A 15,494-nucleotide genomic window follows, 5' to 3' on the forward strand; every position below is an offset into this window, starting at 1 on the left:
GGGTGTCGACAGCACCTTTTATTCAGGAATGGTGAATAGACTGTGTGTGTGTGTGTACAAAGCAGAAAAAAGTTTTGGGTAGGGGACAGGAGGCAGAAAGACCTTCGACTATTAGAGGCCTGGGAGCTTTTTGAAGGCAAAGCTATGTCTCTCTTTATTTCATGCCTTCCTGGAAATGAGTAGGTCTTTGATAAAGTATATTGAGTGAAAAAATATGTGCATAAATAAGTGAACGAAGGAGTATGACAGTGAGTGAGTGAATGATCAAGGATTCTGGTTTTACAGAAGCAGTAGTCTTTTTGGAGTCTTGGGGCCTCTGCCTCGCTCTGCCTCAACAGCAGTTTCTTTTCTTTGTAATAGAGTCAGTCCAGAGCTATTCTCTGTGATTCAATATTTACTGTGTTTCACACACTGTTATTATCATTTAACGTGCACTGTCTGCTGACGGTGCACTCATCGCTGCAGCAAACAAAGAGCTCAATCTAGTTTTTGGTTCATGGGCTAATTTAGTCAAGGAACAAGAGACATTGTAAGCGTAACTGGCATAGTAGAAATTGCGTGCACCGGAAATTCACTGGATCTGGCTGTGTGCAAATTTACCAGTGATCTTTAACAAGTTGGTAGCTTTACTGACCCTCTGTTTTCAAACCTGAACTTGGGGGAAGGAAAGCCTCTTTCATGATAAGATTTCAAGCACAGGCTAGAGTGAGCTCCAGGAATAAGGCACTCAGATTTCCTCCCTCTTCTTACTATGCCTCCATCTTATGGTAGCCAGATGTGGCCTGCCTTGGGACTTTCTTTTGTCTTCTTCTGTCTTCTTCTATTCCAGGGACCCTCAGCATGTTCAGTGCCTGCTCAGTGAGCAGCACCTAGGCCCTTCTTCTTCAGCTGTTGGATTAGACACCACCGTTTCTAGTGGTGCTCTTCTCTGGGGTTCCTGGGTGTTGGTGCTGAGAAATATGTGAGGTGCTGAGTGAGATCCTTTACTATAATGGCTTAACCTTGCTGTGGCCCAGCTGGATGGGTGCCAGGGAAACTCGTGCCAAGGCCTCATGTGCTGAGAGGTTTGGGAGTGGGGCTGGTGAAAGTGCAGAACAGCCCAGCTCAAGAGAGATGCCGTGCTGGAAGGTGCCCAGCCAGCATCTTCCCCTGGTCATCACAGTGAGCCGCAGGTACTGGAAGAGCTGATGAACTCTTGTGGTAGTTTGCAAGCCTGTGTAAGTCTCTGAACCACAGTGAAACCCTAAGCATGTGATCACTTGGATTAATAATATTATGGTCACTTTACTTCTTACTTGGAATGAGGTGGAAAACCCTGAAAGATTTAGAGAGGCGCATTTAGTGCTGTGAGATGATGTGTAATGTGCTAGAATTCTTCTGGTTGACAGTCCAGAATAGACGGAATGAAGTAGACTGCGACATGGAGAACCCCTTGCAGTAATCCAGGTAAGAGAGGATAGGACCTTTTTCAGGTGGCCAGAATAGAGGAACTAAGAAGAGTTGAATCTGCAGCAATTTTAAAGCATTTCCTGGTGGGTCAGGTGAGGCCTGGGGAGGAAACCAGAGAGCCCAAGTTATATCAAGGCTTTTTTTTTTCAGACTGTTGAAGGGAAATAAATCAATACCTGACTTAGAAATTCACAGTTAATGTTTTTCTTAGCATGTCTTCAATGCCAGATGCTTTTGTCCCAGAGGCTTTTTCACTGTGAACCTTAAGCTGTTAATGTTTATTGGGAATGGATCTTATAAAAATAGTTCATTACAATTGGGTGAGCAGTTTTCCTCTCATTTATTCAAGGTGCTTCTTTGGCTTTCAGTGTTGCCAGATGTGATGGGACTTCAGTGGAAATGAAAAGAGCTGATGTGGGTTAAGAGAACTTTGGCTTGCTTCTCAAGTACATGTGTGGATGCGCGCAAGTCCTCGGGGGCTGTAGAACACGCTCGAGCTGATGCGCATGTCTCAGGAAGAGGGCTGAAAGTTTCCAGCCTCAGACATGACAACACCTGTCTTGTCTGCTGATGAGTGCAGACTCCAGATCTTAAAATTACTTGTGTGGAAACTCTTACTTGAGGGCAGGCATGGTAGTTGTTTGAGAACCCCACTCCTTCTTCCTTGGGTCTTAAATGTACTGAAAACCTTGTCATCTAGGACATTTCCAGAGACATTCTTTTTGTGTTAAAAAAAAAAAGTAATTTGAGAGAGAGATGGGAAGGCAAAGGAAGGAAGGAATGGGGAGGGACAGCAATAGGAACTGTATCTTACTTGCTGATTCCCTCTGAACAGCTGGGACTAGACCAGACTGATACCAGGAACCTGGTCTATCTCCAACCCATGGGTGACTGAGACCCAACTACCTAAGCCAACACCTGCTATCTCAGGATATGTATCAGCGGGAAGTTGGAGTCAGGGGTGGAGCCGGTTTTTGGATCCAGGAACTCTGAAATAAAATGTTAGCATCCCAAACAGCATTTAACCGCTGTGTCAAATCCTCACCCAACAGAAACATGTTCTTTTAGTACAGGAGACGACACTGTGGAAAGACGTAAGTGCAGTGACATCGTTGGTACGTGATGCCACTGCTCCTCTTACCTGCAAAGAAATGATGTTGATGTGATCATATTAAAAAGCGACATAATCTAAATCATCCTGTTTTCAGTGTTTGTTTCATCTTCTTGATAGGTACAGTGATATGTAGAGAGAGAGAGATGGAAGATCATCCACTTTTTGGTTACCTCACCAACTGCCTGAAATAGCCAGGGCTGGGCCAGACTGAATCAAAGAGTCAAAAATTCCATCAGTGTCTTTCCAGGGCTCAGGCATTTGAGCCATCATGGAGCATTAACCAGAAAATGGATTAGAAGCGGAGTAGCCAGGACTTGAATTAGCACAGCAGTATGAGATGTATACATCCAAGCTGTGACCCCTTCCTCCAAAAAGAATAATTCAAAACATATTTACAGAATTAAGACATAGGAATTTGATTTCATAATTGACTGTACGTCCCAGCTTCTCTCTATTTATAGGAGAACAATAGATTGGACTTTTTCCGGTATTTTTGTACTATGGACACTTTTGTGCCAAGTTTAATGACTTGAGATCGTAGTCTATATGCTATAAAATCTGAAATTTTTTCCTTCAAGACAGGCGAGATAGGCTCAGAAGACCACTTGTCAAGTTCCTTCTTGTGTAGGATAAGCCTGGAGTACCTTGACTGAGCCAGTTGTTCTCTTGGGATTTCCTAGCTCTATGATCTGGTCATGAGTTGTCCAGCTCTGTTTCTGAAAAATTCTCCCCGTGAAGACCTGTTTTGTCATAATCTTCTTCTTTATCTTCTAGTTTTATAGGAATAGTAAGGAAAATCACCTTTTTGCTTAGATCCATTACATATTTGAAGTGAAATGAATTACCTTAATATACATGGTGTTGCATAAAAAGCTCTGAGTAGACTTGGCTTTAAATCCTGCCTCTGCCACCCTCTGAGTTGGAGTGAATGTTGGCTATAGCTGACGCACATCTGGAAGGCAATGGTGATTCCTGGCTCATAGTCTCCACAGAGGGAAATGCACACTGTAGTTGCCTTCTGGGTCCTATTCCTCTTTGGAGCTCTGAAGCCAGGTATTTAGCTCACCTAGCACCTTGGGTCTTGTCTTACAGAGATGTCGGGCACAGCGGCGGACATCTCACTGGTGCACTGGAGACAGCAGTGGCTGGAGAATGGCACCTTGTACTTCCACGTGTCCCTGAGCAGCTCTGGGCAGTTGGCCCGGGCAACCGCCCCCACACTCCAGGAGCCATCGGAGATTGTCGAGGAGCAGATGCACATTCTTCACATTTCTGTGATGGTGAGTGAGTGGAGACTGATGGGGGCTGGGATGAGCAAGGAGGAAGATTGGGAGGTATGAGTTTGTCAGCAGATTGAAAGAAAGAGTTGGCACGGTGCAAGAGGTTAGAATGATAAAAGGAAGGTCAGATAAATCTGTGGTGTCACCTAGAGTGATGCACACACATCCATCATCTGTCAGCTGTGACAAACTAATTGTGCTTCAGTGGGCAAAATAAAGGGTCTCCAACTCCTTGGCCTTTTGGCTGACATCTCTGGGAATAGCTGTTTAACATCCGTCACGTGCATGGCCTGCTTTGCTGAGGGCTGAGGTTCAATACTCCAAAATACAACTGGCCTTTCTGAGAATGACTGAACAAACAAAATTGGAATAAAACCCGAACAGGCTGCCCTTTTCCAAGTGCTCTTGATGTGTCAGGTAGTTTATACCTCAAAACAACCACAGGAAGGCCCCTGGAGATGGGTTGGACATAGCCAGTGCAGCTGCAAATACAAGTTCCTCCATGGCCCTCCCATAATAGTTATGAATTCCCGGGGGAAAGGGGAGAGAAAACCTACCCAAGGTCATAGCTAATATGAGCTGAAGATGTTCTTGGGTGTTTGAACCCATGTGTGTCTAGATGCAAGGTCTGTACTATGTCCTACATATATGGTTGCCTTCCAACTCCAGAATTTGTTTTTTTTTTTTTAAGATTTATTTATTTTATTTATTTATTTTAAGATTTATTTATTTTTATTACAAAGCCGGATATACAGAGAGGAGGAGAGACAGCAGAGAGGAAGATCTTCCGTCTGATGATTCACTTCCCAAGTGACTGCAACAGCCAATGCTGCGCCAATTTGAAGCCAGGAGCCTGGAACCTCCTCCAGGTCTCCCACGCAGTGCAGGATTCCAAGGCTTTGGGCCGTCCTCGACTGCTTTCCCAGGCCACAAGCAGGGAGCTGGATGGGAAGTGGAGCTGCCGGGAATTAGAACCAGTTCCTATATGGGATCCTGGCGTGTTCAAGGTGAAGAATTAAGCTGCGAGGCCACGCTGCTGGGCCCTCCAGTATTTATTAACTACTTACCATGTTCCAAGGACTGTGCTGAGTATATTTTTGGAAATTATATTATTGTACTCTTGCCAGGAATGCATGAATTCTAGCATGTCACCTCCATGTTAGAGATGAAGTTATGGGCACATAAAGGTACAGACTCTCTGAGTCGTCTTTCTCCTCTGCGAAGGTTATTGGAGCTAAAATTGAGTGGTTGTCCAAAAGGATGTAGGTTCACATTAAAGGTTTCTTTGGAAAGCTATAATTAATGGCTTTGTACAATAGATAGGAAAATAAGAAACAAAGTGAATCAAATGTGTAATGTGCAGGGCTCAGGAAGAGGTCCTGGTGATAATAACACCTGATGTTCCCCAAAAGCTCCACTGTCCTCAAACCCCCTGTTTCATTATTTTTTCCTTTCCTCCTTCAGCACAGTTCTGCCAACTGCTGGACGAGGGCCAATGGCTTCCCAGCTATTTATGAGAACTGTGTGGCTAAGAGGTGAGATGATTGGTAGAAGGTCACTCACCCAAACGCAACTCCCTTCCAGCTCTTCGTCTCCTCCTTCTCTTCAATAGTCAGAACTACTTTTCGGAACGACACAGGGGTACCACCGTCAGGTAGCAATATTATTTTCTTGCCCTTCTTTAACAACCGTTGTGCATGAGAAGTTCTGAATAGGGCTGGGTAAGAACTTGGAAGATTTTTTTTTTTCTTTTCTTTTCGGAAAAACACACATACTCCAGCTACATAGCAGCATTTGTTAATTTTGGACCTAACGGATGCTCATCACGTGGGAGAACAAATCAAGGCCTTTGTGTTATTTGTGGAATGGGTGTGATAGACTTTTTCCATGGATATATTTAGCAAATGATGCAGCCACATGTCAACCAAAAGTGGGTGCCTGCATGCTGACTTTGGGTGCAAATTTTTAAGAATTCAGGGTATTTGCTGAGTTCATCACTGGATGTGAGGCATAGAGCTACCTGATGTTAGGAAGTGAGGTTGTAGCTACTTGAGTTCTTCTACTAATGTTTTAGATTATGGCTCAGTTTCAGTTGATATTTATTAAGCATTGTCTTGATGGTGGCATAGTATTTATGTACATACATCTTTCCCGTAACTCAATAGCCTAGAGAGTATTATCTCAATTATAAATGAGCCTTTAGGGTGCTTTTTTCTTCCATTCCTAGAGTTCCTCTAAATCAGACTGTCTCCCCAGGATCGAAGGTTCTCTTCACTGTTCTCTTTTGTTCAGTGACCTCAGCTTGGGAAGATGAACTCATTATCACCCAGATGTCTTAAACTTCCATATAATTCAGGATTTGGCTGGCAAAGTAGGAAATAAAGAAATTGGAAGGGCCTGGTGCGGTGGCTAAAGTCCCTGCCTCACAAGTGCCAGGATTCCATATAGACACCAGTTCTAATCCCAGCAGCCCCACTTCCCATCCAGCTGTCTGATTGTGACCTGGGAAAGCAGTCAAGGACAGCCCAAAGCCATGGGACCCTGCACCCGCATGGGATACCCAGAAGAAGCTCTGGGCTCCTAGCTTCAGATTGGCTCAGCACTGCTTGGGGAGTGAATCATCGGACAGAAGATCTTCCTCTCTGCTGTCTCTCCTCCTTTCTGTATATCAGACTTTTCAATAAAAATAAATAAATCTTTAAAAAAAAAAAAGAAAGAAATTGGAATGCTCCCTGCCCAGAAGCTCCCACCTTGTAGTCCATCTCATCTTTCTTCTCTTCAGGATAGCATAATCTGGATCTTTTCATCCCATGCAACCCAGTTACGTTCAGGTAATCCTGAATCCCAAGGCTTCCCTTGGTGGAAGCTCAGCCTGTCTGGGTGAAAAGCCCCTCTAGGAAAACTGCCTACCGTGTAGAGATGGAGACAAAGAATTTCTAAGCAAGTCTGAAATCTCAGACTCAGTGTGAAATCTCTGCTTCCTAACTCTCAGGGTCATTTCAGGGTTAATTCCTTAACCTCTCTCCTCTTTGATTTTGTCATATTTAATAGGAAAGGTACACTGTTGCATCTAGTGTAGATACTCCAAGGGCTTGGATAAAAGGTCTTGGTACATAAAATTTGATTTTTATTTCAGTTGAAAAATTTGAGATGTGGTAATTCATCATGCCTTTCTGCTTCAACATATGGATTAACTGAAGTCTCTGGCCTGCTATACTTTGTCCAGAGTTCCTCATCTAAGTGAGTGGGGCTTGGCCTAGAGTTCAGGCCTCTCTGTGGCTAAGAGTCTGTCCTCATCCTTACAGCCATGGACATTGCACCAAGAACAAGAGAATCTTGTAGGAACAGTGTGTTATTCTAATGACTGAAGTCCTTGCCTTGCATGCACTGGGATCCCATATGAGGGCCATTTCATATCCAGGCGGTTCCACTTCCCATCCAGCTCCCTGCTTGTGGCCTGGGAAAGCAGTCAGAGACAGCCCAAAGCCTTGGAACCCAACATCTGTGTGGGAGAGCTGGAGGAAGCTTCTGGCTCCTGGCTTTAGATCAGCTCAGCTCCGACCATTGTGGCCACTTGGGGAGTGAACCAGCGAATGGCGGATCTTTATCTCTGTCTTTCCTTCCCTCTGTAAAAATCTGACTTTCCAATAAAAATAAAATAAATTTTAAAAAAGAATGCTTTATTTTTCCTCCTGTGAGTAACCAAAAAAAAAGTGTCTAAGAGGGCTTATATTGTCTCCCCATTTCCAGTGAGAGAAGTGAGAACCAGTGGATTTCACTGCCTAAAACTACATGTGTCATGAAAGGACAGCTCTGGGCCAGACATCTCCAGATCATGATTCTGACTCTGTTGGATGTTCATGGTTTTCATCACTGGCGATGATTGAGCTGACTTGTGAGAAGACTTAGATAATCCAGGGAATCTCAAAGATGGTTAGAGGCCAGGATTTGTCAGCCTGCTTTGCCTTTATCATCACAAATCTTAGACCTGTCTATGCAGAGAAATCAGCAGCTACTCTGCCACCAATGGGATCTACTGCAGCCCCTGCTCCCTGGGGTGGGAACAGCATGTTTGTTGGGCTTGTTAATTCCTGGCTAATCCCCCCAGTCCCAGAGGTTACATCATGAGGCTGTTATTATTTCAGAATCATATTCTGCGAACTGTGGCCAAAGACAGGGTGGATGGTCATCTTTAATGCTTTACTTCAGCTTCAGTGTCCGAGCAGTTGTTGGCCCAGCTGTGCGGATAGAGTGGTGTGGAGAAAAAAGCAGCAGTTTGGAATTCGAGAGAACTGCCTGAGCACTCAGGCTCCTCCTACTTCCTGGTGGTGTGACGTCAAGCATTTCTTTCTTGTCTCTGAGCCTTGGTTTTCTAACCTGGGAGATGAAACTAACCCTACAAATCTCAAAGGGTTATTGAAAAGAGAAGAGGAAATTATTGAGAGTGCCTAACATCTGTCCTGATATATAGTGAGTACATAGCAACAGTTCTGGCTATAAATATTTCCTTGTAACAGCATTTACAACTTTCCAATCTAAGAATAAGAAGATATTGGATTGGCTTATCTCAGTTTCTGTGTTACGTTTATTTTTGAGTATTTACTGAATGCAGGACACCATTCCAAACTGTTTCATATACATTATTGTAACTAATCCTCATGACAAATCTTGAGGTAGATACTATTCTTTTCACAAGAAACCTGAAACGTTAATCAATTAAATAACTGTGTGACCTTGAACTCACAAAAGTTAAATGGTGAAATGAGTCTGTAGGCTGACTCCACAACCTCTGCCCTTAACCTACATTTTGTAAACCACTCCTTTGCTGATGCCAATGTAAAAGGTTTCATGAGTGAATTCTTGGAGACTCCAATGTATGTGGAATCCGTGAGTGTATGTTATGAGAGTTTATGATGAGGAAGCTAATTCCAAGGTTAAACAATATGTGTGTTACTAGCTTTATATCATCAGTCAAATATCCTTATCATTTGTAAAACTTGCATGCTATTGATCAATTTTTGGATTTCTTGTTTAAAGTTTCAAATGGGCTTACACTGAGAAGTGCGTGATACGATGAAAATAATGACAGTTATCACTGAAAGTGTTCTCTAAGCCAGGTACAACTAGTATAGCACGTGCATCATTCCATTTTCTTACCCTAGTACCTCCGTGGGAGCTAGGTATTGTCATTGTCTTTAATTTACAGGCGAAAATCTTGGGAGATGGGACGATTGTCTAGCTTGTTCATCTGCATTACTAGTAAATGCTGGAGCTGGGCTTCTCCCTGCAGTTTTTTCCAAATGGAGACTCTGTGCTCTTGGGCATGATAATATATCCTACAATGCCTGGCATTCGGTAAGTGCTCACAAAGTGGCAGCTATTATTATTATTAGCTGGAGTGAAGGTTCATCATGTCTGTTATTTATGGAGTAGTCACTCTGTGTGTTCAAAACACTTGATTCAACTTGGACATTTGTCAGGGAGAGAAAGTTTCCTCTTGCCAGCAGTTTACAGATGGGAGAAAAGGAAGCTGAGTGATTTGCCTGCATGTGCGGAGCGAGAAGAAACCAGGGCTTGAGCCCTGTCAGTGCTGATGAGCACAGCATTGTCGGACAGAGGAAGCTATAACTGACTCTCACATCGACTAGCTCCGCTTTGGTATCTACATGTATAAACTTGAATACTAGTGAAGAGGCACTTAGAGTTTCCTTATTTAGATAGTGGGAAGTTTACCTGCTTCAGTTCACCTGGACGTTAAATTCAAAACTTCAAGTATTTGTGATTTAGAACTTTTTTGAGGCTGGCGTGGATGAAAGAGCACCAGTACAAGACCCGCTTTTTCCACTTCTAATCCAGCTCCCAGCTCTGTCATATCGTGACTGGAAAAGCAACAGATGATGACTCGTGTGCTTGGGAGCTTGCCACTCGTGTGAGAGACACAGATGAAGTTTCAGGCTCCTGGCTAAACCCTGGCCTTGCACCAGCCTGTGTGCACTCCATTTGGGAGATGACCCAATAGGTAGCAGATCTCTCTCTTTCTGATTCTCCCTCTGTGTATAACCCTGGCTTTCAAATATATGAGCAAATAGAACTTCTAAAAAGGAATTTCTTTCATCTTTGCATAGGTAATGCTTTTGTTTTTTGTTGGTATTTTCATTGCTACATTGGTGTTTCAAAGTACAGTTTACTTTTTGTATTGACCCAAGTTATTCTAAGAGAAGTATTTATCAGCTGTGGTGCAGTTGGTTAGTCATCTGACTCCACTTTACTCTCTCAAATAATACCATCATTTCATCTTGGCATGGTGTGTCTTGTCTTGAATATTTCCGCAAAAGTTGCTATAGAAACTGTTTAAAATCAGTATCTTTCATCATGGCTCCTTTTCCCTCTCCCTTTGGTCTCTTTGATGATACAATGTTTTCAGAAAGGGGATGAAAGGAAGTATTTGGTTTGATGTAAAAAAGAAGGCTTTTGAGAACATTTTTTTCAAAGGGCATCTCATAGAAAATGCTGCAGATTTGTACTGGCAGGCCCCAGTGAGGTAAGACCACAAGGACTAAATTCCCATTCATGGCAGCACAGACTTCTTCTAAATTTGTGTATTAGTGGATAAAATGAGGGAGTAGTGAGTTCCTTGTTCTCAAGAGTATACAAACCTAGGAGTCCTATTTGTTGAGATTTTAGGAGGAAAACATGATTATTATAGTTTCTTCAACTCTGGATCATGTGCAAATTTGTGATAAACATGTAAAATGTATATTGAATATTCAAGCTGCTCATAAATCTAAGATATTATTATGACCATCTCAATCGGTAGTTTTGTTTAATAGGTCTGGTCTCTATGACACTTTAAAAGCTTTCTGTGAGGGACCAGCTGACTATGTGTCAGGTCCTAGCACACACACTTTGTATGACATTAAGTAATTCCCCCTGCAATCCCAGCATCCCCCTGCAATGCCAGCATCCCACATGGATGGCTGTTTGTGTTCTGGCTGTTCCACTTCTGAGCCAGCTTCTTCTTAATGGCTTGGGAAGACAGTACAAGGTGATCCAAGTCCTTGGGGGCCATGAATGCATGTGAATGACCTGGCAGAAGCTCATGGCTCCTGATTCAGATAGCACAGCTTGTTTGAGGAATGAACCAGCAGATGGAAGATGTCTTTATCAGTCTCTCTTTCTCTCTTTAATTCTGACTTTCAAGTGAAATAAATAAATGCTTTAAAAATAAAAATAAAGTTTTCTGTGGATGATGAACTTTAGATCACTTTCCCAACCATTGCATTTATTCATTCATTCACAGTCTGTCACTCCTTCTTTCACACAGTGGTTGAAGCATTTAACTATGTAATGATTTACCTACCCAATGAAACTTGCAGTAAAAATAATATATCCTGTGAAAGGAAATAAAACAGAAAGAAACATTTTAAGAACTGATCACATGTCCAGAATAAGGCAACTATTGGGTCTGGGTACCGAAAGTGTTCTTATGTTGTAACTTGTATTAATAAAAGTCTAATGTCCTGAACCAGTATTTCTAGAAGTTCCGGATGACACTCAAAAACTGTGTTTACTTCTGGGAACCACATGTTGAGATAAATAATAATAGAGAAGAACAAGTAGGAGAAAATAATCAATCTTTGTAATACCAGGAGGCACAGCTGTGTAGTTGGTGCTTCAGACCTTGTCATCAATTTCACTCATTCTGTTCTTACAGTGATCTCAGTTTAACAGTGATAATTGCTAATGTTCTTCTTCATTGAGAACACATAAGCACCAAGAATATAGCTAATACTGGACACTAAGTGTGTCCCAAAGCTCATATTTTAGTTCCGTCACTGGCTTATTGTTGATGGGTCCTCAGCAAATTTTTCATGTCTGCTTCCACTCTCTCATCAGTGATGAATTGATAGTCAAGGTACTTAAGAATGTGTTGTGAGAATCACCTAATGTCATACAAAGTGTATGTGCTAGAACCTGACACACAGTCCTGGCTTTGTTAATGTTGTATCTCTGCTTCCTGGAATTATATTAGCTTTCTGGGGATGCTGCAACAAAACCAAGTGGGTTAAACAACAGAAATTCATCACCTCATAGTTCTGGATGTTGGATGTCTAAGATCAGGGCTTTGGTGGATCAAGCATGAGGGAAGACTTTCCTCTTCGCAACTTTCATCATGGTTTCTTACTTGGTGTGGTGGTGTAGCTCTGGTTTCCACCTTGTATTCTGTTCAGATTTCCCCAGTTTTACAAAGACACCAGTCCTATTGAACTGGAACTCATCCTGGTGATGTCATCATAACTTCTTGACCTCTGTAAATTCCATTTCTCCACAGATGGTTACATCCTCAGCTATCAGAGAGGATGAATCCAATGGACAGTCAGGGTATGGAAGCCGGTCTAGGGCAGGCCAGGACTCCTGAAAGCTTTTCAGAAGGAAGACGGGCTACTGGGTAAAATATATGTACAGGGGGGTATTTTAAATGGGAAGGTTGCAAAAATCCCTTGGTAGAAAAGCCATGTGGTTCACAGGACATCGGAGCTGTGGTTGGGATACAGGCATTCCAGCCATGCCACTGAGGTGCTCCGCAACCTGACCAGTTTGCTCTCAGCCTCAGTGGTTCCACCTGTAAGTGAAGATCAGGGCCTAATGGAGCTTGGTAATGCAAATATCCCAAGTGAGTTTTCACACAAGTGAGCCATTCCCATGAATCCCATTTGCTTATTTAAAAAAAAAATCATGAGCAATTAAAAAAAATGTAAACCTTATAGATTTGGCCTAACTTGCCTTAGCAAGGCCATCACTAAAAATCTGCATGAATTCTAGTTAGGTTTGTGGGAAAAGTGGGGAAATAGCATGGGACTTCTGTCTAGAGCAAATGTAACCTTTTTTGCATGGCATTTATTAACACACCATGAAGACGTGGAATGAGCATGCAGTTTAGCATCAGGAAGCCTGGTTTTAACGTTAGACTCTACTGCATACCAGTGTAGAGATTTGAGCAAGTTATCTCAGCGTTTTGAGCTTCTCATTTGGTCACTAAGAACATAGGGGGGAAAAAAAAGGAAAATCACGGTATCAAATGGAGATAATGCATGAAAGCATTGGCCCAGATCTTCCCCACAGCATACACATATGGTAGAGATGTTAGAACTGAAATCATCTTAGACCTCACAGATTCTGCGTCTTTCGGTTAGTCAGCTATAAGTGTTTGTTCTGCAGACAGCTGAACCTGAATCCCAGGGCCAGGCCCAGCAGTGTCTTATTTTTCTCACATATTCCGCACCAGGAGCTATAGTCGTTCCTCTGTGCACCGTCTCATTCTGGGACGAAGCAGTGCGAAGCAGAGTTGCCGTCTGAGATGTGTGATTTCTCAAGAAGAAAGAATGAACAAGAGAGCAAGCAGATGTCAGGATGCCTTGAGTCCTGATGGAGGTTCTTTCATCCTGTAGACCAGTGCTTATCACCTGACCAGATGCAGAGCCAGTGTTAGACTGTGAAGTCCTTGGCAGGAAATGTCCATGCTAACAATTACAAACAGCAGTCAAATACGCCCCAGACTCATTTTACAGACAGGGAGAACAAAGATTGAAATGGATTCTCTGCATTCTGTGTTATGGTGGTCTGAGACATTGACTAAGCCCAGATGAGAAGTGTTGACTAGAGTACCCTGGAGATAGCAAGAGATGAGCCTGAAGAGTACCTGAAGGTAGTGCCTTTGAACCTTTGGACAGAGCACCATGCAAAGGAGGGTGTGTGCTAAAAAAATCTTCATAATATGCACAAAGGGAAGTAGTGAGAGCTAGAGGGGAAAAATAGCCAACAGCCAACATTTATTGAAAAATTGTTGTTATGCAGCCACTTCAAAAAGTTCATGGAAAGTAGAATTAAAAGATAATGTTTTCAACCCATCCATACAATGGATGTTCAAAGAGTTCATGAAAAATATATATTATGGAAAATGTGAATTTCAAACATTTTCACACCAAAATAAATTTATATCTTAATTCTGTTTTTCAGCCAACTTTTTGGAGTGCCCTGATACACTAGGTATTAAGAAACTAGCCAGAGATTGAGAAATAAATGAAAGCAAAAAGAAAGAGGAGCCAAGCACAGCTTTTTCTTTTTCCACAAAAAGCAGAGAAATGAAGGAGAATTGGCAGGAACAGATATACAAAGGTTTAGCAGTGGCAGCAGAGACAGGAAAAGAGGAAACGGAAAGTAAAACATATGGCAGGAGCACCAGGAGAGAACATGGAAGAAGGCAGGCAGAGAAACAGAACAGAGCTAGGGCTCCTGATGGACTCAGGTCCAGGAGGCAGTGGAGAGTGGAAGGGGCTAAGGGTATGGCGCTCTGAGGAGGAAGGCAGAGGCACACTGACCAGGCATAACCAGAGAGGGTGGTGCTGGGATTCCCAGGGGCTCTGAGAGGACAGCGAGTTGGCCATGCAGTGCCAAGTGCTGGAGATGAGTGAGAGAAAACACCCAGAAGTGGCAGGTGCCCAAGTGAAGAGGGGATGTGCGGACTGATTGAAGAGTCAAGACAAATGTCCCCTTGGCGGCCATGCCGGCCTTCATCATTTCCAGCCTCTTATCCCACATTTAATTGTCTTTTATGAACTTGGGAATTTGTGTGATGGGTAGTTCTTAATTCAGTTTCATTTTTTTCCTTGGCCTCTGGAAAGATGGGCAGTGATGTTAGAGCTCATATTGGAGCTTCCCTTTTTTTTTCCAAAGGCAGTTTGGTTAGGTGGCAATCATGTGACTCTGGGAATATGCACAATTGGATTCACATCATGGCTTATTCCTGTATTGCTGTGGTGGTTAGGCATGCTGCTCAGTGCTCCTTTCTGCTTCCCCCTCTCCTCAGCTGTAGGGGAGGAATGAAGTGGAGGGAGAAATAGGAGACACAGAAGTGTCTTTTTCGTGCAGTTCAGAGAAAATCCTCTTTTGCTTTAAAAAAAAAATCTGCATGTGTTTGGACTTCATAAACATCCCTTGTACTACATTATTAAGGATTTCAACTCTCAAATACTGATGTAATTAACTAAATAGAGTAGAGGAGCTAGCTCTCCCTTACAGTCAAATTCCAATTAGTTATCTAGAAGAATAGAGGGAGAGAAAAATCACCATTAGGCAATCACTGATGTAATCACCACTACAGGCAAGGTCTACAAATGTAAACGAAAATTAACCGGTGGAATTTGGAGAAGAAACAAGGTATTTATGGAGTCTCCACGTACCACCCTCCTGAATATTCATACAGTACAGAAGGAAAAGCAGTGACTATACAGTAGAGAAATCTGACTGTACTTTGCATGAACCTCCCTGGGCTGCCCTCTTTAAAACAACACAAATTGGGACTGGTGTTATGGTGTAGTGGGTAAAATAGCATTTCATATGGGGGAACCTGCTTCAGTACTGGCTGTTCTACTTCTGTTTCAGCTCCCTGCCCTGGAAAAATATGAGATGGCCCAAGTGCTTGGATACCAGTCTCTCATTTGGGAGACCCAGAAGTTTATAGCTCCTGGCCTCAGTGGGGCCGTCTGAGGAGTGAACCTATGGATTGAAGATCACTCTCCCTCTCTCTGACTTTCAAATAAATAATTTTCAAGAAAAATGAAACAACCGAGGTCAGCCCAGTGGCTGAATAA

General features: G+C 42.8%; 1 protein-coding gene across 3 annotated transcripts in view; it reads left to right on the forward strand.

Moving 5' to 3' along the window:
- Positions 1–15,494, forward strand: part of ASTN2 (astrotactin 2) — a 980,906-nt gene that overhangs the window by 134,738 nt on the left and 830,674 nt on the right. For all 3 annotated transcript variants that reach the window (XM_058672825.1, XM_058672827.1, XM_058672826.1), the window contains exon 2: positions 3,656–3,843. In XM_058672825.1, the coding sequence (XP_058528808.1) occupies positions 3,656–3,843 (188 nt within the window). The remainder of the gene's footprint in view (positions 1–3,655; positions 3,844–15,494) is intronic.

The sequence above is a fragment of the Ochotona princeps genome, chromosome 14 (genome assembly GCF_030435755.1).
Source record: "Ochotona princeps isolate mOchPri1 chromosome 14, mOchPri1.hap1, whole genome shotgun sequence".
NCBI classification, from domain to species: domain Eukaryota; kingdom Metazoa; phylum Chordata; class Mammalia; order Lagomorpha; family Ochotonidae; genus Ochotona; species Ochotona princeps.